Raw genomic sequence first — 22,923 nt, forward strand, 5'->3', positions numbered from 1 at the left:
CCCCGCCCAGCTCTGCCTTGCCGGATGGCAGCGACCAGCCTGACCGTAGTGGGAACTGGGCTGGGCTGCGGCTGGGTCGTCGTACTGCTCTGGCCCGGCACGGCCCAGCCCGGTCGGGTGACTTATGTTAGCTGCCGCTGCAGCCGGCACATCCATCATCTATCAAAGACGAATTCATCTCCGTCAAATCGCAGGGCCTGCGCTTTGAATGTGGGCTACAGCGTTTATGAATAAATTGCACGTACGACGACACCTCATGGCTGCTGCACTTGCAGCATTGGCAGCAGCAGCTCCTCCTCGTGGCAGCAGCTCCTCCTCTTGGCCGCAGCCACGTCCCATGTCAACCCACTTGGCCGGCCTAGTCGCGCACTGCCAAATGAGCGCACAGGACGGGGTGACTAGCTGTGAAGGGGACACACAGACGAAAGGCGAAGACGATGACGATGACGATCATTTGGTGCCGCCGCCAGGAAATTTCAAATTTATTATCGCATTTGCCATTATTTATGATTTGTGCAAAATCTTGTCGTATATCAAAGTCAATGGTGTGACATAAACTATCGATGGCTATCGATAATTTACGTCAACTCTTTCCAGCTAATAGCAACACCAACAACTGCAACAGCAAGAGCAACACCAACTAAAATAATGATGAGACTGCGAATGATGCCGTTGACAATGTGCTGCTGCTGCTGCTGCTGCTGTTGCTGCTGCCATATTGAATTCGAATCGAGGAAACATACATATTTCGCGAATTGCATCCGCCTGAGCTGGCACCTTCGCTGCGAGCGTGCTGAGCTCGTTCGCTGGGCATGGCTAATCCAATCGAAAGCATTTATCATTAATCTCTGGACAAGTTTCGGCTAATCGTGATTCCACGCTCTACCAATATTTGTCTCGCAAATTTACCAGAAAGCTTATTGGATAATCTATTACTTCATTTATTCTAAGAGTCTACAATAATGGAGCTTTTACAATATATATTTAAGCAAATTACAATTAAAGATTATTTAAATCAAAGTATAGGTAAATCTACGATATAAATATAAATATTATCAGTAAAAAAAATTAATTGATAATAAAAATTTATCGATTAAAAAGCATTTTGAATACGATGTCAGCCCATTCGAATAAATGTTATGCCGTTTTTTTGCATACCTAATCTGCTACTTTTTCAAAAATGCCAGAGCAGACGTTACTCCCATTTTTTGCATACCTAAACTGAAAAATACCAATAAAGAAGAAGAAGCTGTCTGATTGTCAGTTTGAAGTTTCCGCAACGCACGTGTCTTAGAAACATCTCGAAGTCTTTTCGTCAAACTTTTCTTACATCCGGTGTCTAGCCAAACCCCATTTGCCCTGAAGTCGTCGACTGAAGAACATCTCTCGTTGCTGAGCAAGTTGCATTCTGAAAATATAAGTTCTCCATTAAGTTTTTGAAAATTTTGAAGAAATATCTGAAAGCAATTTACAATGGAGTCGAATGGTAATGCAAAGCCACAAGAAGTGCCTGTGATCCAGGAGCAGGAGGAGGAGTTCGCTGAATCGGCTATGGAAACTGTCGAGAAAGGTGCAGCTGAGGCTATGGCTGACGGCGAAGGGGTAAAGATGGCGAAAGCTAACCTACAGATGTATGTGTGTGTGTATATCAGAAGTGCTTCTCATTTATATAGGTGGAAGCGGAGGCTCTAGCCGTCCCCATCGATCAGCCGATGAATGAATTAGAGGAAGCTAAGGAGAAGAAAACATTGACATCCATAATTACGCTACCCGAAGCCAAGCGGTTCTGTTCAGCTGAGCAAAATGCCTCTGGGATGAATCCGGAGTTGGTGGTGGCGCTGGTCGATAGGAACCAAGAGACCGGCACGATCACCCTCGACCAATGGCATCTGGTGGAGGCATCATTGAAAGAGGCCCTGACGAATTTGATGAGTTTTTCCGGCATAAAGCCCGCTAGGTTCAATGATGCCGGCTGGAAGGCCGGAACGAAGCTCATCTATTGCCTCGATGATTATTCTCTTAAGTGGCTCTGCGCTACTGTGGAGGCAGTGCAGCCGCCGTGGCCCAACGCGAAGCTGGCAATTGTCCACCGGAACTGCCAATTTCCGCTAGTCAAGCCCAAAGTGAGTCTACCCTTCTCAATGCCGACGGAGATAGTCGTGAATCTGTTCAAGTGGAAGAACGCTAATACGGTCACCTCCGAGTGGCAGGCGGTCAGCAAGCAGTCCGAGGTCGATGGGCAAAAAAAGCCGTTGAACAACAATGAGACTGGTAACATGATCTCGTCGAAACATGGCAACATGGCCTGGCGTCTGAGCACTGTGTACGTTAATTTCAAGAAGGAACCGGAAAAGCAAGCCGAGCAGCCGATGAACGAAGCGGCTGGGCAGACTGCTGTGGAGACTCCAGTCGAAAATCAGTTGCAAAATGCAGAGGAATCTATCATGGGCGATCATGATGAAATTGAGGAACCAGTTAAGCCCAATCGCGACGACGATATGGCTTAACCGGCTGAGCTATCGTAGGTGCCAGACACTATCCATATTATCATCGTATTCACGGACAGTTAAAACCATCACAGCTTACCACTACAAATTATTATGAAATACTTTGTCCCCTGTCTTTCAGTCCTTAAATAGTTTCATGAAACATTTCAATAAATGTGAGTTCCGATATTTGTTGAGTATATATTTATTATTTCGTATAATCGTGCTTAGTTGAAAAGTCGTGCGGGAACTGGTTCCATTAGGGCCTAAACTTTGCACAATAATTCCATTCAAATCGCCAATTATTGGGACATCGAAGTCGGAACAAACATCAAAGTGGCTTCAATTGCAATGCTGTAACGACTTGAGCGAACAGAATTTACAGTTGCATTATACACACTCTGGCACACTCACACACACACACACAGTTGCAGCTGGCTTGGAAGTTGTGCCGGAAAAATCTCTCGCATAATCATAAAATGACTTGGGAAAAAGGAAATTCTAGCGACAGATTTATGCACTCGAGAAAGCTTTCGCGCCGTTGAATGCATTCAATTCTCTCTATCGCTCACTCCCTCTCGCTCTCGTCCTCTCGCTCTATCTCGTGGAACTGCTCCACGATGGCTGCGATAGTCCTGCCCAGGGCCTGGCTGCAATTGCAACGCTAAAATGTGAAGGCGGCGCAATCGCCTGGATTTAGTTGCAATTATTTTTAATGTTGTTTACTTACTCTTCCAATTGATGATGCCAATAACTGTTTCAGAACTTCTCGCTCAAATCGATGTGCGCACACATACATACATACATGCATGCATGCATATACACTTTCCAGTGTTGTTAAGTGTGCAAAATATCGTAAATATGAATTGAAAGTCGAGCAGCGTGCAAAATATCGTAAACATGAGCCCAAAGTGAAGAAAGAGTTGGATTGCAAATTATTTTGTATTCAAAATAGATTCGTGGCTGCATAAGTCGTAGCCACAATGCGGACTGGTATGGGAGCCGATATATATGTATGTATATCAGAGGATTATCTCAGAGTCTTTCACAAACTCAATCTTTCACAGATTCGAGGAATTCACGCAGAGCTTTGGCAGCTTGGCTAATGGGAGTCGGAGGCAAAAGTATTCATAAATAATCCCATGAAATTACCACACGCATCAGACATTCAAGAGCTTTCCGCCTTCGAACCTATTTCTGGGGGCAATCTCAATTACGAGAACAAGGGCACACAGCTAGACAGAAGTCGATCGAAAAACTAATCAAATGCCGCTGCCCCAAAAAAATAGAGTGAAACAGGGCAGAAAAAGAAACCAGATGAGTCCTCGCCGCGAGTGGCACGTGGAGTATGAAACATTCATTTGACGCATGCGACATGCCACATCAGAGTCGGAGTTGGAGACGAAGACGAAGGACGGGAGTGATGCGCGAATTTGATATTATTGTATATGGCTGTGCGTGACGTTGCATCACGGACCAAATGGATGGAAATCGTGATGGAAGCGCGTCGAGCATAACAAGAGCCGCCAACTGACGCCTGATGGGCTGCATCAGTCTCAGCATCGGCATCGGCATCGGCATCAATGAAAGTGGCGTCAAACACCATCCAAGCGAGCTCAGCCCTGGCAGCATTTGGAGACGCCATTCACACGTACCGCTCATACATATCCGAGACACACAGGACTCGAGTTTAACCTTGTGCCTGGAGCGAAGGACGCATTGGGGGAGCACTGCGCTCGAGCACACACGCACATCAGGCCAACAACCGCTCGAACCGAATGTTAGCTAAATTACCTTAGCAGAGCACAGAATTGGGTGTTTTAGTATTTCCAGTATTATATTGACTCTCCAGGAGAAGAGCATCTCAGGCTGGTTTATGAATACAATTGTGTCTTGGCTCAGATCGGAAACATGTTAGAGTGTTAATGGAATTGTAATATAATCTTTGACTTGTCTTAAACAAATGAAGAACCTATTTTTTCTGTTTAGATTATAATATTTGAAGCTTGGACATGTATGTGAAAACTTTCTTTTATTCAAGATTTAAATATTATTGCTTAGCTATAACCATCACATCTTTAATGATCGAATTTGATTTGATTTATTTTTTAAGCCAAATTTAAGAAATTAATATATTTAATAATTAGATTCAATATATTTAATAAAACTATTAATTGTTTTTTATTTCATTTACTTTTGAATGGCTCTGCAGCTTGTAAGCTACCTTAAGATATATATTAGTATGTGTTCTTTATTATAAACATAAATATAATATTAATATTATATATTATCATAATATGATGTTCGAGATATTTTTTTTTAAATTTATTTAATTTTAAATTTATTTAATTTAATTTAATTTTTTTATTTTTATTTTTTTTAATAATATTTGCATATTATTTTCAGCTCTAATTATGTCTTAGTAAAATAAAAAAAATTAGTATTTCCCAGCAGTCACGACTTATACAGTACGCCAATGCTGTATGTTGTCTACGTTCTATATAAACACAGAACTGTGCTAAGCTTAAACCAAAATTATTGTTCTACAGTGCATTCCGAGGCTTTCAGAGAGACATGAAGAGATTGTAAGTAAGAGAGAGGGAGAGGGAGAGGGTTAGCATGCCGAAAAATGGGTGAGCTGTGGGCGGCAGGCGGCTGCTGTGTTTGCTGTGTTTTGTTGCATAGCTGCCGTCGCATCGGTCGCATCACATCCCACAGACATAAACAAGGCAAAGTTATGGACGCAGCTTATGTCCTGCCAAGCTGCTCCACATCTCAGCCACAGCGAGACAAACTTTCGTGCAATTGGGAAATGATTTGTGCAGTTCGTGCTGGCTGCCTGGTTGCCGGCTTGCCAAGGAGCATGGAGCATGGAGCATGGAGCGTGGAGCGTAGCTAGCGAATGGTGGGACTGCTGATAAACGTTGTCCTGGCAGTCGTGGCCGTGCTTGTTTCGCACCTGTCTCTCCTGCCGCGGCGCAGGAGTACGCAGCGGGGCAATCATCCGGCCAAGCCATAAATAGAAAGCGAGTCAAGAGACCCTGCGGCATCATTGCCAATGGAAAATATGGCAGCGCGTTGTCGGTAATTTGCGCAAATTATGTGCAGCCAACGACGCCGACGCCAACGTCGACGTCGACTGCTGTTTGCCATTGCTGCTGGCTGGTCCAATCTCTGGAATGTGTGCACGTGCTAATGGCCGCTGGAGCCAGCGAAAATCGCCAACATCAACATATCCCAGTCTCTCGTCGAGTGCCGCCTCAAATCTCGGCCTGGCAGTGTAAGGGCGTAAGCGGCGCGCCATTAGCATTGCCAATGGAATTTACGCGACCCACACGTGCCCGAGACTGCGCTGGATATTGACACGATTCCGTCATCATCAAGTGGCAGCCGGCAGCGGGCAGCTGGCGCCAGGCGGCAGGCGGCAGGCGGCAGGCGGCAGAGCAGAGAGAGCATCGCCGTTTATCAGATTATTTGCAAAATGTTGCGCCCGATATCAAATTGTAATTTTCCTAAACTGATGCCAGGCAAGGCGTGTGCAAAATGTGGCTTAAATGGAGACGAGAGAAGAGCTCAGACGGGATCGTAAGAACAGACACAAAGCTCACCTCAGTCCCTAATGCAACTACAACACTCCATATCGCACAGCAAATCCAAGCTCAGCTGAGGCTAGACAAACAACTGCATCCACTCCAGTCTAAGAGAGGGCTGAGTTGGCTGTCAAGGTTTATGGTCACATGCGGTGCTATTTATGACACGTTTCCGTCAAAATATTCGCGATTTGTGAGCGACACGACTGCAAATGCAAACCCCAAAAGCAGCAAGGGCAGCGCCGACTCTCTTCCAAGTGCAATCACTTGTGAAAATCAAGCAAAGGGGGGAGAGTTGGCAGGAGGAGGGAGGAGACCGCTGCAAGTCGTAGCCACGTTGAGCACTTGAAACTTCAAAGGAAATGCCTATCGCTGTCAAGGACATAAATTGCGCTGACAGGGCGCAAAAATGTAGAGAGCTGCCAGAGTTGTAGCTGTGCATTTCAACGGTGCTCCAGCTCGAAAAAAAGAAACCCAGGACCAACTGCAGAACCCAGACCTGCGACCCGCGACCCTCGCGGACCGCGCTGTAATGTATGCAGCAAAGTATTTTTTAGCAATTGCATAAGGCAGGGACATCAATAAAATAAATAACAATAATTCTGCAAAATGCCCATAAATCCATGGGGCGACGTCATAACTTTCGTTTTTATGACTCCCCTAGACTAGACAGACAGACAGGCTGACGCGGCGACACTGGATGGGACGGGACGGGGCGTGGCATGGGGAGTGGGGGGTGGGAGGTGGGTGGTGGTGGTTCCACCTGCGTGCCAGTCCGTGGGCCACGTCAGTCAGCAATAAATAAATGCAAGCTGGCAGTCAGTTGGTCGTCACACAGGACATGCAGGACACACGGGGCAGCAGAAAATTGCAGTTGAAATTATTGCATTTAAACAGGACATTATCACACACACACACACAGAGGGAAAAAGAGAGAGAGAGAGAGAGAGAAGGAGAGGGCGACAAAGACGGGGCAAAAATTGCAGCAGTTTGCTTTTTCCAGTTGTTGTCCTTGCTGTGTGTGTGTGTGTGTGACAGAGAGAGAGAGAGGGGCAGGAGCAGGTCCTGTCATTGTTGCTGCGACTCATAAATTAAGTCCTCATAACGGCAAAGTTATTGAAGTAATACAATTTTACACTGACATTTGACAATCGATGCGTCGCCATTGCCATCGACAGCGACAGCGACAGCGCCAGGACACGACCCGGACACGGCCAGGACGACGCGTTCGTGCTCGTGTTGCCAAAGTTGTCAAAAAATGCAAAAAGAAGTAAAAGAAAAACGCATGATAATCAAATGAAAGCTGCAATCGGAGCAGACGGCGCAGCAACCGCGTTAATTTGATTTACTAAAATTAAATTGAGGAGAAAACAAACAGATTTCGCTAGAGACTACGATAGGTATTCCAAGTGATATGCAACTTTTTTTAAGGATTTCAGATATAATTGATTAAAGGTTGTATAAGAAAAATATTAAAGTTTATGATCCGAAAAATATTTAAAATATTTTGAATGTAATGAGATCGCTTTACACTGATGGCAATAAAAATAGGCCAGGCTGTCAAGCGATGTAATTAAGTGTAGTTTTACTGTGCTAAAAGTATATATAGATATGTACATATATACATCTCTGAATATGTATACAAAATATAAAAAATAAGGCAATTTTCCTATCATGAAATTAACTTGGTTCTTAGTTTGGCCAAAGTAAATATATGTATGTCATTCATAATTGAAATATTGAACTACTCATTTTTCAAGATTTTGAGGGAATATGTCATTTGGGAAAAAGTCTTAATATAATGTAATACAATAATATTACATAATATAAATATGCCTAAAGAGAACTAACTGATGAACAGAATATTAAGATCAGAAGCAAGGATTAAAAGCATATTACGATTTTTTTAAATTTGCATATTTCTTTTCTTTTTTTAATCCCCGATGTAATGTGCAATTGGGTAATTAAATTTACAGTTTCAAGACTCTTGAGCAAATATTTTGACTCCAATATAAAATAATCAAAACATAAATTATATATATGTACAATAATTTTGCTGCAACACACTTAAAGACTTCGCCGTAAGCCACTTGGATTATATGCTCCACTGGACGAAGCCCCTTCAGCTGTCATGTTGGTAATCCAGCTTTAATCATATAAATATTTTGCTGTGATCTTTTGATGCAATGTTTTGCCAGTTAATTTGCATTTCATACACTTTTTGCGTGTGGTAGTTTTGTTTGCCTTCCACGGCTCGGGTGGGGGGTCGGGGGACGCACGTCTGTCTCTTTGCATATGGCCCGACATTTATTTACCGTAATTTACCCACACCGATGTCTAATTAAATTTACCGGCGATTAACCAACTTGCTGGCTAAACTCAAAACAGAAGCCTCAACCAGCCACCCACCACACACACACACACACACAGACAGACAGCCGCATACACACACACACACACATACGTGGAGAGACCAACGAACCGAAGAGACGACAGTAATTCGTTTATAATGCGTAGGACATGTTGACAATGCCACAGGACATTCGTAATGAGGAGGCAAATGTGACAAGGGGCGAGAGGTATGGGAAGAGGAGGGGGAGCGGGAGGGGGGAGGGTGGAATGCTGTGGGTGTGGGCGTGCATCAAAAGCGAAGAAACTTCCCGCTTTGGCAACTTGAAAGCCGCCCACAGACTTTGACACAAGGAAGATGAGCAGCCGCAGCAGTAGCAGCAGCAGCAGGAGAAGCAGCAGCGGCAGCAGCAGAAGCCGTTGCAGCGGGGCGAGGAAGCTGGGACGGCGGCTGGTCAGACAGGGGTTGGACCCGCTGACAGTTTGGTGCTTCAAAGGCTCGCCGGGCTTGACGCATGTAAATGTGGTTGAAGTAATGACGAAATGGGCACTAGACATACTCACACACACACACACACACACACACACAGACACACATACATATAGAGAGAGACAGACAGACCCCTGATGCTTCACCCTTGCCCCAATCCTTTTGACTCTGAGCCGTGGTCTGCCTGCTGTTGATGTTTGCCCTCATTATTGTTGTTGTTGTTGCGGTTGACATCGTTTTGTTTGCCTAAAGGACGAGCGCATATTATTGCAGCGGAAAGGCCCTTGGGTGGGTGGGTGGTTGGTTGGTTGGCCGGCAGGTGCGGCGACTCGACGTCTTTTTAGTAGGCACATTTGCTAGCCTCGCATAAACCCTCAAATCCGAGCCCACGCACCCAGCCAACGGCGACTCCTTGCGCTAATCCCTGATGTCTCTGTGACATTTGCACTGACAGTGACAACACTTTGATGGGTACAGCCAGAAGCAGCCACAGCCACAGCCACAGCCACAGCCACGGCCACGGCCACAGCCACGGCCATAGAGCTGGAGTCTGTGATGACAATGAGACTGACAATGACGCGACATTTCCATGCGACTTGCCCCCGACTAGCCCAGCGCTTTGTGCCTCTGCCGTCTCTTGGCTCTGCCAATTACATGAGAGGCCTTTCAAGCGGCGGCCCAGCTCAATCATTGGGGGGCTTGATTCGGCTGCGAGCTCAATTAAGAAGGCGTTTTCGAGCTGCCTTTCTCTGCACTTGGCCGAGTGTCCCACTCCGCAGTCTCTGGTGCTTCGTAAATGTTGGCTAATCGCATTGAGAGATCTTCGGAATGGTTTTATTTTCTTGCCAGCTGCCGTGTGACGGCTTCTGGCACAGCCTGTTGCAAGTCTTCTGTTGCAACAACAGCAAGAACAACAACATCAGCTGCAGCAGAAACTTTTGTCACCCGCATTTTGCTGCCGTCGCTAAACAACTGGCAACTGGCGCAACAAATTGCTAAGATCTGCACAGAGCCAGGCACAGGACGTAGGCGTTGCAACAATAACAACAGCAACAACAACAAGAACTTGCCACAGTCAACAGTCGACAGCAGCAAATTCGTCGCTTGCTTGAAAAATTGTTAACAAATTTGGGAAGCTGTCGCTGTTGGTAGAAAGACAAAACAACCAACACCACGCGATAGATATCTCTATTAGGAGAGAAATGGCCGAGAGCTTGAGTGCTAGTAGAAGAGAGCAGAAGCTGCAAGCAGCAGACAAAGCTGAGTTAGAGAGGGGAGAATGGCTTGTCATTAATTTTATACGCATAATATCTACTTGAGCAGGCAAGGAGCAAAGGTTTCTTAACGTGCCTTTGGCATGTGAGAGAGTAAAGTTTATTTAGTTTGTGAAATGAAATAGGCGAGGTTTGCAGGCAAATATGTTTTTTGGGACGGCATTATTCTAAAGTTTTATTATTATATTAAAATATTTACACGATTTCTTAGCAAGAAAGCAAAGGTATATATTATAATTTTAAAATATATAATTATACGGTATAAATAAATAAATAAATATGGATCCCGCAATCTGTATTTGGAGTTAGTTAAATATAAGAACTCTGATTTTTATATTGATCGATTTGGATAGCTTGATTTTTAAAGAATACAAACTAAAAGTCATTAATATATGTAAATATGAAATTATATAAAATTTTTTACTATTTTTAGTTTTTATATTTATTTTTATTTTAATAAACGAAAATAAATGTTATATATTTTTTATGTTATTTGCTATAATTAAAATTAATAATAATTTGATGGATAGTGATGCTGATATTCACATACATCCATCAAAGCAAAAATCTAAGTGAGCGATAAATATGAGCTGGACAGACTATCGAAGATCGCATAAATTGCTTTGTAAATGGTCACGAAAATACATAAATTGTCTATTAACTGGCGGAAATAACTGCAAATTCCGATTGGAAGTTTTTGCCAAAAGAGAAAACTAATCGAGCAGCAAAGGGAAAAAAGAGAAGAAAAACATAAATGTTCTGCAAGAGCTTTGCCTTTGCATCTTCGTATGGAAGTGTCTTTAGTTTTTTGTGAATTCGCTTTGTTTTTTGATGTGTATGTATGCGTGTGTGTGGGTGGGTGTGTGTGTGTGTCGAAATGGAGCATTGACAGGCCAGCCAATAAAATTCAAATGTGTGGCGATTGTCGCAACGCGCGGACTGTCGCTTCATCTTACGAATGTCAAGCGAGGCGAGAGCACAGCAAAAAGAAGCCAAATGCAGAGGGGGGAGTCTACCAAATGGGAGGGGACATCAAGCGAATGAACTAGAAACGCCAAACAATAAGACAATGCGTGGAACTGGACGGGGAAGAGGAGCGGGGGAGGAGCAGCAGCGGTTGCGCTGTCACAGCGAGGACATCAGAAGCGAGGATGAAACGAAACTAACACGACAACATGCAAAATATCGCTCGGACTGCTGGGCAGAAAGGGTTGAGAGCGGGCGAATGGATGGGTCGAGCACAACATTAGGGAACATGAGCCCCACATATCGCAGCGACGCAACGACTGAGCTGCCGCTTCACTCTGCCTCTGCCCCCCCTCCACCAACTCTTCCATCTCCTCCGTCTCCTCCTCCTTCTACGAGTGACATCTTGGCCACATATTTTGCTTGTCGAGCGACGGCGAATGAGGACACAATACTGTCAGCCGAAGGAATGCCCGCACATTCATTTCAATGGAGCCGCTCCCTGCCCCGCGACACATCACATCAGCAGCAGCAGCAGCAGCAGCATCAGCATCAGTGTCGATTGACCGAAATAGAGAAATTCTATAGTTGACTTCGCGCCACGGACCCAACATCATTTATCAGTCGCCAGTTATTGCCAACTCGTCCAGATTTCTGCATACCACGAACCCGCTGAGCAAAACATCCAAATGTGTCAAAGCTAGCTTCGAGACTTGTCCTGCTCCCCGCCCCCCTCACTCCTGCCTCTGCGCCCGTGGCAGCTTCCCAATTTTGGCTTTGCCCTTGGCTGATGGCTTGTGATTTTTACTCAGCTGCAATTTGTTATCCATCAGATGGTTTTTCATCCTCTTTCTTTTAGCCTTGTGTACCAGCAAAAGGAATATTTATTTATAGCTCAGTTTTGAAGACTATTTATTGAAAAGTATAGCCTAGCTGGGGATTTGTGAATTCGAGTATTGCATATTGGTTGTTAGTATATATGTTAATGTATGTGTATTGTTCCAATCTTGAATACTTTCCTCCATCAATATGAATAGAAACAATAATTAAAGGTGAGCCTGCGTTTACAACATAGATAATGCCAAATGTGTTCCATAATTTCGGACATTTTATCACTGATCGTGATATAGATGTTTTCTTACCGCGATCAGGAATAATTCTGCATTTGGCAACAAATTGGGTGAGTAAACACTTTGGCGTTTATTGTTTCAATGAATGTGTGTAGCTCTGCTGGGCTGCCTTGACTGCAGTTATTGCATATCATCAGCCCACTCATCATCATCATCATCATTATTATCGTAATCATAATCATAATAGGCCACCCACCACCAGCCAGGCGCAACCTTGGCGCATTTAGAATCGTAGTGCAAGCCACTTAAACCTTTCAGCTCTGGGCCATAATTTGCCATATAGAGGCGTATTTATGACATGCGAACCGCACATGGAATAATACTTGACTCATCAGTTTATCAACCAGTTCAAAGAGCAGAGAGGAATATATATGGGAGGACGGTATATATATATTTATATTTGTATATATCATGCATATTATTTGGGGGCAGTTGCAGTCACAGCTCGTAACGGGGCACGTAATCAGTCGAAATAAACACTTGCGCCTCTAAAATAGATAAAAATATCTACACTTCAATAAACATGAAAATCAGCGACGCCCAGAGGCAGAGGCAGAGGTGAAGGCAGTGGCAGAGGCAGAGGCAGAGGCTAGTGTAAAATGTGTTGAAAATTGCGCAGCAATGCGATCATAAAGCATTCGCCATTAATGACACTACCCGACAGATACATCCCATTGTCAATAACTTTTACGCGCCGCAGATTGCCGAGCAGGCAGCGCGCGGCCCGTTCCAAAATCAAATTCAAATTTCCCAAACGAGCTGGGCTGGCTGCATATGCATTCAGTTGAATGTGGAGAATGGCGAATGACGTTACAATTCACTGTGCAGAGAGTCGCGCCGGACGGACGACGGCATTTGGGAGCTGCTGCTGCGCGAATGATGGCATCCGCCAAGCGAACTGCGAATAGCGAGATGCGCGTCTAGCGACTCGCACAAGATACTCGCACATCCGCGAAATTTATCGACAAACATTTGGACAGGCGACTGGCGGCGGTGGCGGCGGTGGTGGTGGTGGAGACGATGGGGGCGATGGAGGCGTCGACTAGACAAACTGTGCGAGAGACGCAACAAGCGGAGGCGACACCAAACAGACGAGACGAGCAGAGGCGACGGCCTGGAAGCAGCGATGCGAACTGGCGGATCGTTGCTTCCTTTTCAATTATTAAGTGTTGCCAACTATGCGCGAATGGGCGATAAACGAGTCGACTGAGTGTGTGTGTGTGTGTGTGTGAATGTGTGGGGCACTCATAATTCGCGACACGTTGCCGCACCTCGACTGCATCTGTGTCTGTGTGTGTGTGTCTTCAATCTTGTGCAATGGATCTGTAACTGCATCCATGTAGCCATTTATTTCGCATTGCCTGGCAGATAACTGCCAATGGGTTTGTGGCTCTTGTGGCGCCTCCTTGTTGTGCCGCCAACAGCAACAACAACAACAACAACAGCTGCAGCAACTATATTGCCCCAGGCATTCGCCTCGCCATTTGATAGTTAATTTACGGCACTTATAGGCCTTTAGATGGCCTCTCTTCTGCTGTTGACGCCAATACACAATTAATATTAACATTCGACTAATATTTAACAATCGAATGCTGTGCTTTAGATAAGCGCTCACAGAGCATTTGTTGCTCATATTCCGATAAGAGATATACTTTTTGATAAATAAATATTTAAGAACTCAAAACACAGTTTAAATAGATTTACATTTTTTTTTTTTTTTTTTTACTTTTTAATGAAAACCTTGAGAGCAATTAGTCTGGAGACAACGAAGCCCTACTTAATTATTATAAAAGTCTCTAGATTTCTTGATTGTTCTTATTGAAATAAGAATCATGTATTCTTATCTATTTATGGCCAAAAATCCATTGCATGTCCCAAATTTTTTTCATTTTGACTTTTCGTGCGTATTCAGAAGTTAGTTGGGCCAGGGCAGGAGCCGAGTGGCGTGGGCTTTCTGTTGGCTTTGATTGGGTAATGTGTACTAATGTAATGGATTCAAGTTATGAGTTATGCATTGCACAAAGGCTCAAGGACTTCAACAGCAAAGTCCACTCATAAAAGTGCACAAAGACGGAGCACAAATATTGAAATAAAGAAGGATTTGCTAGCCCAAAAAGGACGCAAAACCAAAGGATTAACCTAAATAAATACAAAACAGATGTAAAAATTGTGCCAGCAGCCGAATAAAATATAAAACGTAGAGAAAAAGAAGCAAAGAGCAAAGAAAATGAAAGCTAAAAGAGAAACAGCTTGAAAAGCCCGAGAGCAAATGCCATTTTGAATGAGCTGCTGCTGCTGCTGCTGCTGCTCCTGCTTCTGCTCCTGCTGTAGTTTCGACTTCAGCTTCAGCTGTTTGCTGCCAGGGTTAGGACTCTGACTCTTCATTACTCCGGACAAATGGAGCAGGACGTAACCCGGCCAGTGGAGGCGGCTGCTCGGCCGACCGCAATGATCCATCGCCTCTGACGGCCGCCAACGCGGCGAACGGATGACGGAGGAATAAAAATACGGCGGCAAATAAAAAGCAAATGCCAAGTGAAATAATAAAAGACGACAAAGAAACAGAAGAGCAAATGATAAGAAAAACAAATGCGCGCGTAAAGGGATATTCCGGCTAAATGCTGGCTACAAGGGGAGGGGGGAGAGGGGCATGGCGGCCACTTCATTATGTCGGCAATGCATGAAGTGTTGAAAAATGATTCCCACAGCATCAGCATCAGCATCAGCGGCAGTGGCAGTGGGAGCAGGAGTCGAGGAGTGCATTTGACTTTTATGCTTACTGAACGCCCACGGGGACTGGCGAGGGCGTTGAAACGAATCCGCTTTTGCACAAAGCGCCGCAGGATTTCAAATAGTTTCCAATGCAACAGACAAAAGCGTTGACCGACCGAGCATGGAAAGTGTTTGCCAGTTGCCGGCGTTAAGTGCAGCGGACACTGCAAAGCTCAGCTGCGTCTTGGCACGGGCTGCTGCTGCTGCTCCTGCTGCTGCCCCGTACTTTGGCATCATCATCAGCGCCCAGTCGACGTCATCATCAGCGTTGTCGTAAATTGTTTACTTGATGCCAGCAAAAGTTACTTCAAACAAAGTCATGTGGACACTGAGCAGCACCAGCAGCAGCAACAGCATCCTGGACATCCTGGCATGAGGCGCGTACCAAAGGGAGCTGTGTGCCAGCAGACATCAGACATCCAGGCAGCGAGGCAGCGAGGCAGCCATCAAGTGCAAAATGTTTTGGTATCGGGCACATAATGTGAGTTCTTTAAAAGTTTTATATGCACATGGCCACACTCACAGACGCCTCCTGCTCGCTTCTAGCCGAGCTTTGGCTCAGCCCCAGCTGCATATATTGCATATTAAAGTAATAATGAGATGAGCCAAAGTGCCAGCTGAGTTCACATTTCTGCCACATCTGGACATCTGGCCAGTTGAGGTAAATGCAAAATTTATGCAATCAGCTGCAGGGGATCAGTAAGTCTATTGGGTTTGGCATATTAACACTTTCCAGGCCAAACTAGGCCACTTATCAAAGGGAAGCAGTAAAAAAATATTAAGTAAAAACTAGTTTTTTATGTAAGGCCTATTCTCTTCCTTACTTTCAGGCAATATATAAATCAATAAAATACTACAGTTTTACAGACAGAGGGGCTCGAAATCATTTTTTACAAGGGATTCTTATGAGAATTAGTATTGAAATCAGTCCAAGTAATTAATAACAAATATGTATGTATGTACTATATGTTTTAAGCACACTTATGAAAGTATTAGTTGATTAGATTATTATGAAATATGCAAAATAAATTTGTAAACAAATGTTTTTCACAACTGTTTGTGGGAAAAACATTTTTAAATTTAAATGATGAAAAATAGTAAATTAAAAAAATTATAGTTGATATTATCTATTGAACTTGCTGTTTGAGACCAACATTAGATGAAGAGGTTGCCATCAGCTTTAGTCTTTTACTCGACATCTACCTCTCTCTCTCTCTCTCTCTCTCTCTCTCTCTCCCTCTCTCTCTCTCTCTCTCTCTATGATTTGCATTCGTGTTCGTCCTCACAGCCATTCGGCTTGAGCATGCTGAGCCGACGACCAAAAAATTAACTTAAAATATTTTATTCATATTTACATTTTAACTACCAATGCCAACTTATAACATAACATAAATAACCTCAGATTCCGTTTCCTGATATTTAATTTAATTGTGAAAGAGTTAATTTAATATCAACTTATTTAGAAAACAAGCTCTGTTCAAGCGCAACCAAGGCTAGCAAAAAAAAAAAAAATAAATAAATGTAATATACGGGGAATTATTTCATGTCAAGTTCTCGTAAGCTGAAATGGAAAAAAAGTGAAAAAAAAATTGGATAAAGGGTTGTCCGTGAGAATGAGGCAGCTCTCTCTGACAGTGACACGGACGTCACTTACAAAAGTGGAAGTCCAATGACCATCTACCTCCAGCCCACGCCCACCGCCCACCGCTCAACTCACACTTCCCAATGACCAGCAGCTGCATTGCTCTCAAAGTGTCCCTCAGACGTGGTCGTCCCCCCTTCACGTATGTCTCTCTCTCTCTTACTCTCTGTCTATGTGTGTGTGTGCTGGACACTCTATTTGTATTTCCTCTGAAAATTTATTGTAAAACTTAAAAGTTTTGATGGAAAAATGAAATAAATAGTGACATCACTAAAAGTAAAGAAATTATAAAGTGTCACCGGGGATGATAAGTGGGCTACAGCAGCAGCAACAACAACAGCACCAACAACAACAACAACGAGTACGTCGGCAACAGCATCAACAGCAGGAGTGACATTGCCAGCAACAACAACCACAACAAGAAGCACGACGACGAGCACAAGTTGAGGCAGGACCGTCAGGACTTTAATAAGGACATTGGACAAGCAACAGCAGCAGGAGCAGCAGCAGCAGCAGCAGCGGCGCTGCCATCAGGACAGTCGGACAGACGCCCGCAGGACAATGCAGTGGCACGTGCAGAGGCCAACGAGCGGGTTGATTTAAACCAAAACACGCAAGCCCCTAGCATATAGAAAATAGCAGAGCAGAGCAGAGCTGCCCACCAATTGACGTGATCGTAAGAGCTAAAAAATTAAAAAATTGCATTTCTGATATTAGCGTGACTTAATGGGGCTATGAGGCAACAATGGCATATGATTCCGTATTCAATATAATTTAAAATGTAAGTGATATTTGATATTGAGACATGTATGGTATACATATATACATTTTCAAATTTTTTATATTTAATAAAGAGAAGTGATTCGAAAAAATACATTGTAAATATACTAACGATATTAAATACATATATTATTGGAATATATTTAAAAATTGCAGAAAATTTGTCATAGTTTTTAAGGCTCTCCTAACCATATTGAAGTATATAGTATGATTGAATTAAAGGGTTATATTAATATTATAATTTAGTTACTTATAATCAAATATAGATATAAAATTCAGAAACAATTTCAAAATATAGTATTAGGTATAAATACAATAAATATAATTAAATCATGCATAATAATATATCAAATTCTAAATTACAATTATAATATTAAAATTACCAAACATTTTCACTCATGTTATTTAGTTGAAATGGTTTCTATGGGCATTTGTAGTCAGTCTTGCCCATTTGAGGTTGTCCAGCGTTGCATCACACACACTGATACACTCACACACTGTTGTCGAGCCACTCACATGGGGCAACTCGTGAAAGGCAACAAATTGACAGGTTCAACGAACAGAACGTCAAAAAACTTAAGAACTATTTAAGTTATCTATATTTTTCCCGCTCGCTCTCTATGTGTGTGTGTTTCTATATTTAAGTTATTTTTTATTTTGCTTTTTTTGTCAGTTTAATTCCAGCAACATTTCAACTTTCACATATTCTCCGAGGACAAAAAATAAAATGCAGGACATTCACTTAAAGTTGGCCTGTCAGCTGGACGCTTGCCCTCACTTCAGTCGGGCGGCGTTTAAGTTTCCATCATTATTTAGCACAAAACGACGAGGCAACTACTGCCCCCAGGAGGGACCACGGCTGCTGACCACGACCCAGGCCTGGGCAGCGCCCAAGGCCCCAAAACGCCTGAGCTCCGACAGCGATGGTGCTGCTGGAATATTTGAATGCTTTACCCTTCCACTCTTCACACTTTGATGTTGATGTATTTTTTGCTTTCTTTGAATTATTATACAATATTTACTGTAGAAGAAGAAATACGTTTATGAAATATAAAAGACGAAAAATTAATATAAAAATTAAAATTAAACTAGGTATTTAAAACGAAGACTAAATATTTAAAAACTTTATATCTTTGATCGTGTTCAAAAATAGAAAGCAATTAATAGTAGAAAATTTCAAATGTTTTCCATCAAACTCTTCTAGCTCAGCTCATCCTTTCACTCTGTCTCCCTACCACATTTTCGACCTCTTTCAATCTATCTCTCAATTCTTTTGTGTTGCCTGCATAACAAACTTCATGACTAAATTTAGCCCGCACCAATTTAAGACACGTCCACTCGGTTGGTTAGTTGGGGCCGCTGTGGGGCTCGGTGTGGGCTTTCAGGCAGGTTGACATATCAAAAGTATAAAATATTTTAAAAGAAATGTTTTCGGTGGAAAAGTTTTCAATTACAACATTATAAAGATCGACAAGCTGTCTACGGCAATATGGCTGGACAGGGCACAAAGCACACGCCAGCATACACCGGCCATGTGCCAGAAATTATTATTTATATGCGCTGCGAACGAAATTCCTGTTCGACACACGTCTCTAAGGATTAACAGGAGTGACCACAAAATCATCATCAGCACAAAAAGGCCAAAAGTGTTACGGCCAGAGCAGAGACGTTGATGGCCAGCAAGGAGGGTGATAAACAGAGAGTGAGAGAGGGAGAGAGAGAGAGGACGGATGGACAGACTTGTGGGCATCGAGCTGGCTGCAACGAAGTTTGACGTCTGTCCGAACGGAAGCTGTTCGCAGTAAAGTTTTCTAAACTACAGATATTTTGTATAAAAATGCCCGATGACTCAATTGACGAGATGAGCAGAGGAAAACATGAAAAAACAAAAACAGAATAACAAAAAAAAAAAGTTTGAAATATGTAGAAAAATGCTCCCAAGACAGGAGCTGGTCGCTGGGTCCTCGTCCAGTTGCTAGATCTGTGGAATATGCGCCAAGAAGCAAAAAGTGTCCATCAATTCTGAGAGGGGGTGGGGTGGGCAGCACACTGAACTTTCAGTATGGCGAAGAGTGTCCGAGCTGTCAAAAGCCACTATAAACTTGTGACGTGTCAACCGTCACAACATTCCCCAAATGGCTCAACCTCTAATTCCGCCCCAGCAGCCCCCTTCCTTGCCGCAGCGAGGACACCTCGGCTGCATGTGTAACTTTTGAATTTATTTCGCTTCCGCTTTTCATTTTTGTTCCTTTCTTTTGCCGTAAGTATGTAATTTTTTAATAACGGTAAACGGCATGCCATGCATGACAGTTGAGTGAGCGACTCCACTTAGGTGGGGGGCGGGGGGCCACTGGGTGTTTGCTGTACATAACTGTCAGCTTAAGTGAAAAATGTCATATGCGCGTCCGTTCGAAAGCTTCGTTCTGTCTGGCCTCAAGAGCTCGCCGTGCAGCACCGAACAACAGCGCCCCCTGGCGGCCTCTCAGGCACCGCGAAACTTTGCACATCAAAATCACACGGCATGTCAACGTCATTTGCCAACTGACCAAAGGTATACGTTAACGTGGACGAGGACGACAGCGTGACGGTAAACTGGACGAGAAAGACTGACGAATGACCGAGAGCGAAAGAGAATAGAGCGAAAGGAGAGAGCGAGAGAGAGAGAGTGAGTGGGAGAGACTTCAAGTTTCATTTTGGTGGCTAGCCAACTGTCATCTGCTGACACTGGGTGTCACAAATCTCTCAGCCAGCTTAATGAGTGCTCAAACAATAATTATGATATTATATTATTCATTATGCCAGGGTATAATATATATATAAGGTTACTAGCTGGCCCGGCAAACGTTGCATTGCCCTTTATATTATTTCTAGGTAAAAAATTGTTGAAAGCTATGTTGTTCAGGTTGGGATACACTCTGATTAATTTATTAATTGGATTTACATTCAAGCACCTTGTGGTAAAGGACATTCTTCGTTTTTTGGTCAGGTGCAAGAACAAATAATGCGGATGGTTTTCCAACACGTGAGCTTGCCACGTTCAATTGACCATGAGAAAAACACACATTTTCTAGATTGAGGCCACAGATAGTCAAATATTGGCCCTATGACTTGTTGATCGTCATGGCGGAGGCAAGACGAAGCGGGAATTGAATTCGTTTAAATTCAAAGGGCATATCTGTTGAGATCATCGGAATCCTAGGAATAAGAACTTCCTCATCTTTAAATTTTCCTTTGAGTATCGACGCATGAATCACATTGCTCATCAGTTTTCTTATCACCAAACGCGTTCTATTGCACAGTTTTGGTTGGTTTAAATTTCTAAGCATGCAAATCTTGGAGAATTGCTCTTTTCATAGCTGTGTTCATTTCTTGACGCCGGTCAAGTTGTTCTTCCATATTGCCCATGAAGTATATTTGCAAGAATTTGTGCTGTGCATCTTCAATAGGTTGCAATGATCCAATGCGATGGCAAATCTGGCCTTGAATCTTTAAATTCAAAGCCATAGTTATAGTTAGATTTACAAACACTTTTTACAGAAATCTAACCAACTACATTATCCCAAATAAGAAAATAAAATTTTTAACGTAAATTACCTTAAATGTCGGATTATATCCGTGTTCTTCAATAATTTCCGCCCCAAATGAAGTCATTTGGAAACAGGCATTGTATTTTTGAGTGTTCGCTAGAAAATGTCGTGATTCTAGTGTTTCGCCATAAAGCAGGGAACGCAATGGCTCTGGTGGCGAGACCACTAATGGCAATGTCACTTTACCACTAAGGCAGCACAAACCGGGCGTTTCACCAGCAAACTTCAATGCGCCACAATGCTGGCAAACAACGTCCATTGGACCAATGCAAACTAAACGATTCAAGCTGTAGTCAATGGTACAATCATATCGAAACGCTGCTCGATTCAAATCAATCCTTGAACCATTTCTTATTGCCGTTTCACGGGCTGCCTCTCTTTGAGAAGCACGAATTAAGGCCCTTCTTTGCTGGGTACTAACGGCGCCTTTCTCGTTCTTCGTCAGATAATTGACTCGCGGTATTCCGTAGCCTAATTGCATTATGGGTCCGCTGGGAAAGATTAGATCTTCTAGGACGCGGCATTTTCATTAATAGTAATACTGAATATGCACAATCGCACAAAACCACATAAAATATCGAGAAATCGAGAAATATAAATAAAAATTATTTACAAAAATAATGTCGAGAAATACAAATATAAATTATTTACAAAAATAATGTCTGAGAAAAACAAATTCAACAATACCTACCTGAACTTTCGAGATATTTTGCTTTTGTCCGTATGCGTATTGTTTTTCAAAATTTTTTTTTTAACAAATGTGCTTTTTTATGAATAGTCAGGTTCGCCTGAGGCTGTGCCGTAGACTGACTGACTACATTTGTTTATTTACTTCTACACTATTGTCAAAACTGTCACTGTTACCAAGCCTACTGGGTATAAAAAAAATTTGAACATTTGGGGAAAAAACCGCGTTTTTCAAGTATTCGGCAAATTTTTTCAGTATTTTTAAGACCCTATACTAAACTCGTTGCGGAGACAAATCCAACAAATCAAAAACCATGAAAATTGGTTCAGCCCAAATCAAGTTATAAGCAGTCTTCACTTTTACACAACTTTCTTTTATATATATAGATTGCAGTCTTAGAAGCCTAAGCTAACACTTAAGAGTAACGAAAATAAAATGGGTGCAAATGACCATGGATATTAACAGCCTATGAAATCCTTTTAGTATACCTATTTCTTATCTCTCTCCCTCTTTCTCTCTCTCTCTCTCTCTCTCTTTCTCCCTCTCTTTATATTTCCGCCATATGAAGATATCCTTGTCTATATTGCATATTTCTCTCTTTCAATCTACATATTCCTGCTTTCAAATCTCCTACTATGGCTCTCTCTCTCTCTCTCTCTCTCTTTCGCCTTCAGTTTCTCACTCAGTCTCTCTTTCTATTTCACTCTCAAACAAATTCTCTATATATTCGTATCTGTCGATCTTTAATTTTTTATCATTGATCGTGTCTGTTGATCTATCTCTCTCTCTCTCTCTCTCTCTCGCTGTTTCTTTCTCTCCCTCTTTATCTATACGTTAATCTCTTTCTCTATCGATCTCTCTCTGAAACATCATCTCTCTACAACAACATCTCTCTATTTCTGCTGTAGTAAATCGCTCTCTGTTTCTTACTCTCCCTGTCTTCCTCACTCTCCCTCTTTCTCATTCTTTCTCTTCTTCACTCTCTCTCACTCTATCATATCGACTCGACTATACTTGCTTTTAAAGTGGCATTGTATTGACCGTCGTGAAGTGATTTTGTTGTTGAGCTTTATCAGAAATAAGAACAATTCATTTAATGGATACGCTTCCCTTTTACTATTTTATAATATATATATGTGTAAGTCGAAATCCATATATGTGTATGTGTG

General features: G+C 42.8%; 1 protein-coding gene and 3 long non-coding RNA genes across 5 annotated transcripts; 2 read left to right on the top strand and 2 right to left on the bottom strand.

Moving 5' to 3' along the window:
- Positions 1–1,207: 1,207 nt before the first annotated feature.
- LOC108612056 (uncharacterized) lies at positions 1,208–2,675 on the top strand. Its single transcript, XM_018004947.2, has 2 exons — positions 1,208–1,602; positions 1,674–2,675. The coding sequence occupies exons 1-2, from the start codon at positions 1,474–1,476 to the stop codon at positions 2,505–2,507; spliced, it is 963 nt and encodes a 320-aa protein (XP_017860436.1). The 5' UTR covers positions 1,208–1,473; the 3' UTR covers positions 2,508–2,675.
- LOC149269738 (uncharacterized) lies at positions 1,949–3,375 on the bottom strand. Its single transcript, XR_016268999.1, has 2 exons — positions 3,217–3,375; positions 1,949–3,150 (listed from the first exon to the last, which is right to left on the bottom strand). It is a non-coding gene; the product is annotated as an uncharacterized LOC149269738 (long non-coding RNA).
- Positions 3,134–4,511, top strand: LOC149269739 (uncharacterized). The gene is made up of 2 exons (XR_016268998.1): positions 3,134–3,499; positions 3,554–4,511. It is a non-coding gene; the product is annotated as an uncharacterized LOC149269739 (long non-coding RNA).
- Positions 4,512–20,369: 15,858 nt separating this feature from the next.
- LOC149269740 (uncharacterized) lies at positions 20,370–22,138 on the bottom strand. 2 transcript variants are annotated; one of them, XR_016269293.1, is made up of 3 exons: positions 21,758–22,138; positions 21,074–21,607; positions 20,370–20,965 (listed from the first exon to the last, which is right to left on the bottom strand). It is a non-coding gene; the product is annotated as an uncharacterized LOC149269740 (long non-coding RNA). The 2 variants fall into 2 exon arrangements; XR_016269292.1 differs by having other exon boundaries at positions 21,074–22,138.
- Between the last annotated feature and the right edge of the window lie 785 nt (positions 22,139–22,923).

This window comes from Drosophila arizonae, chromosome 3 (genome assembly GCF_054131065.1).
Source record: "Drosophila arizonae isolate 15081-1271.41 chromosome 3, UAZ_ARI_1.0, whole genome shotgun sequence".
Classification (NCBI taxonomy): Eukaryota; Metazoa; Arthropoda; class Insecta; order Diptera; family Drosophilidae; genus Drosophila; species Drosophila arizonae.

Excerpts from the sequence above, each read along its gene's own strand:
- LOC108612056 (XM_018004947.2), top strand. The coding sequence starts at position 1,474 with ATGGAGTCGAATGGTAATGCAAAGCCACAAGAAGTGCCTGTGATCCAG. Across the intron at positions 1,603-1,673 it reads CTATGGCTGACGGCGAAGGG|GTGGAAGCGGAGGCTCTAGC; the intron begins GTAAAGATGGCG and ends TCATTTATATAG.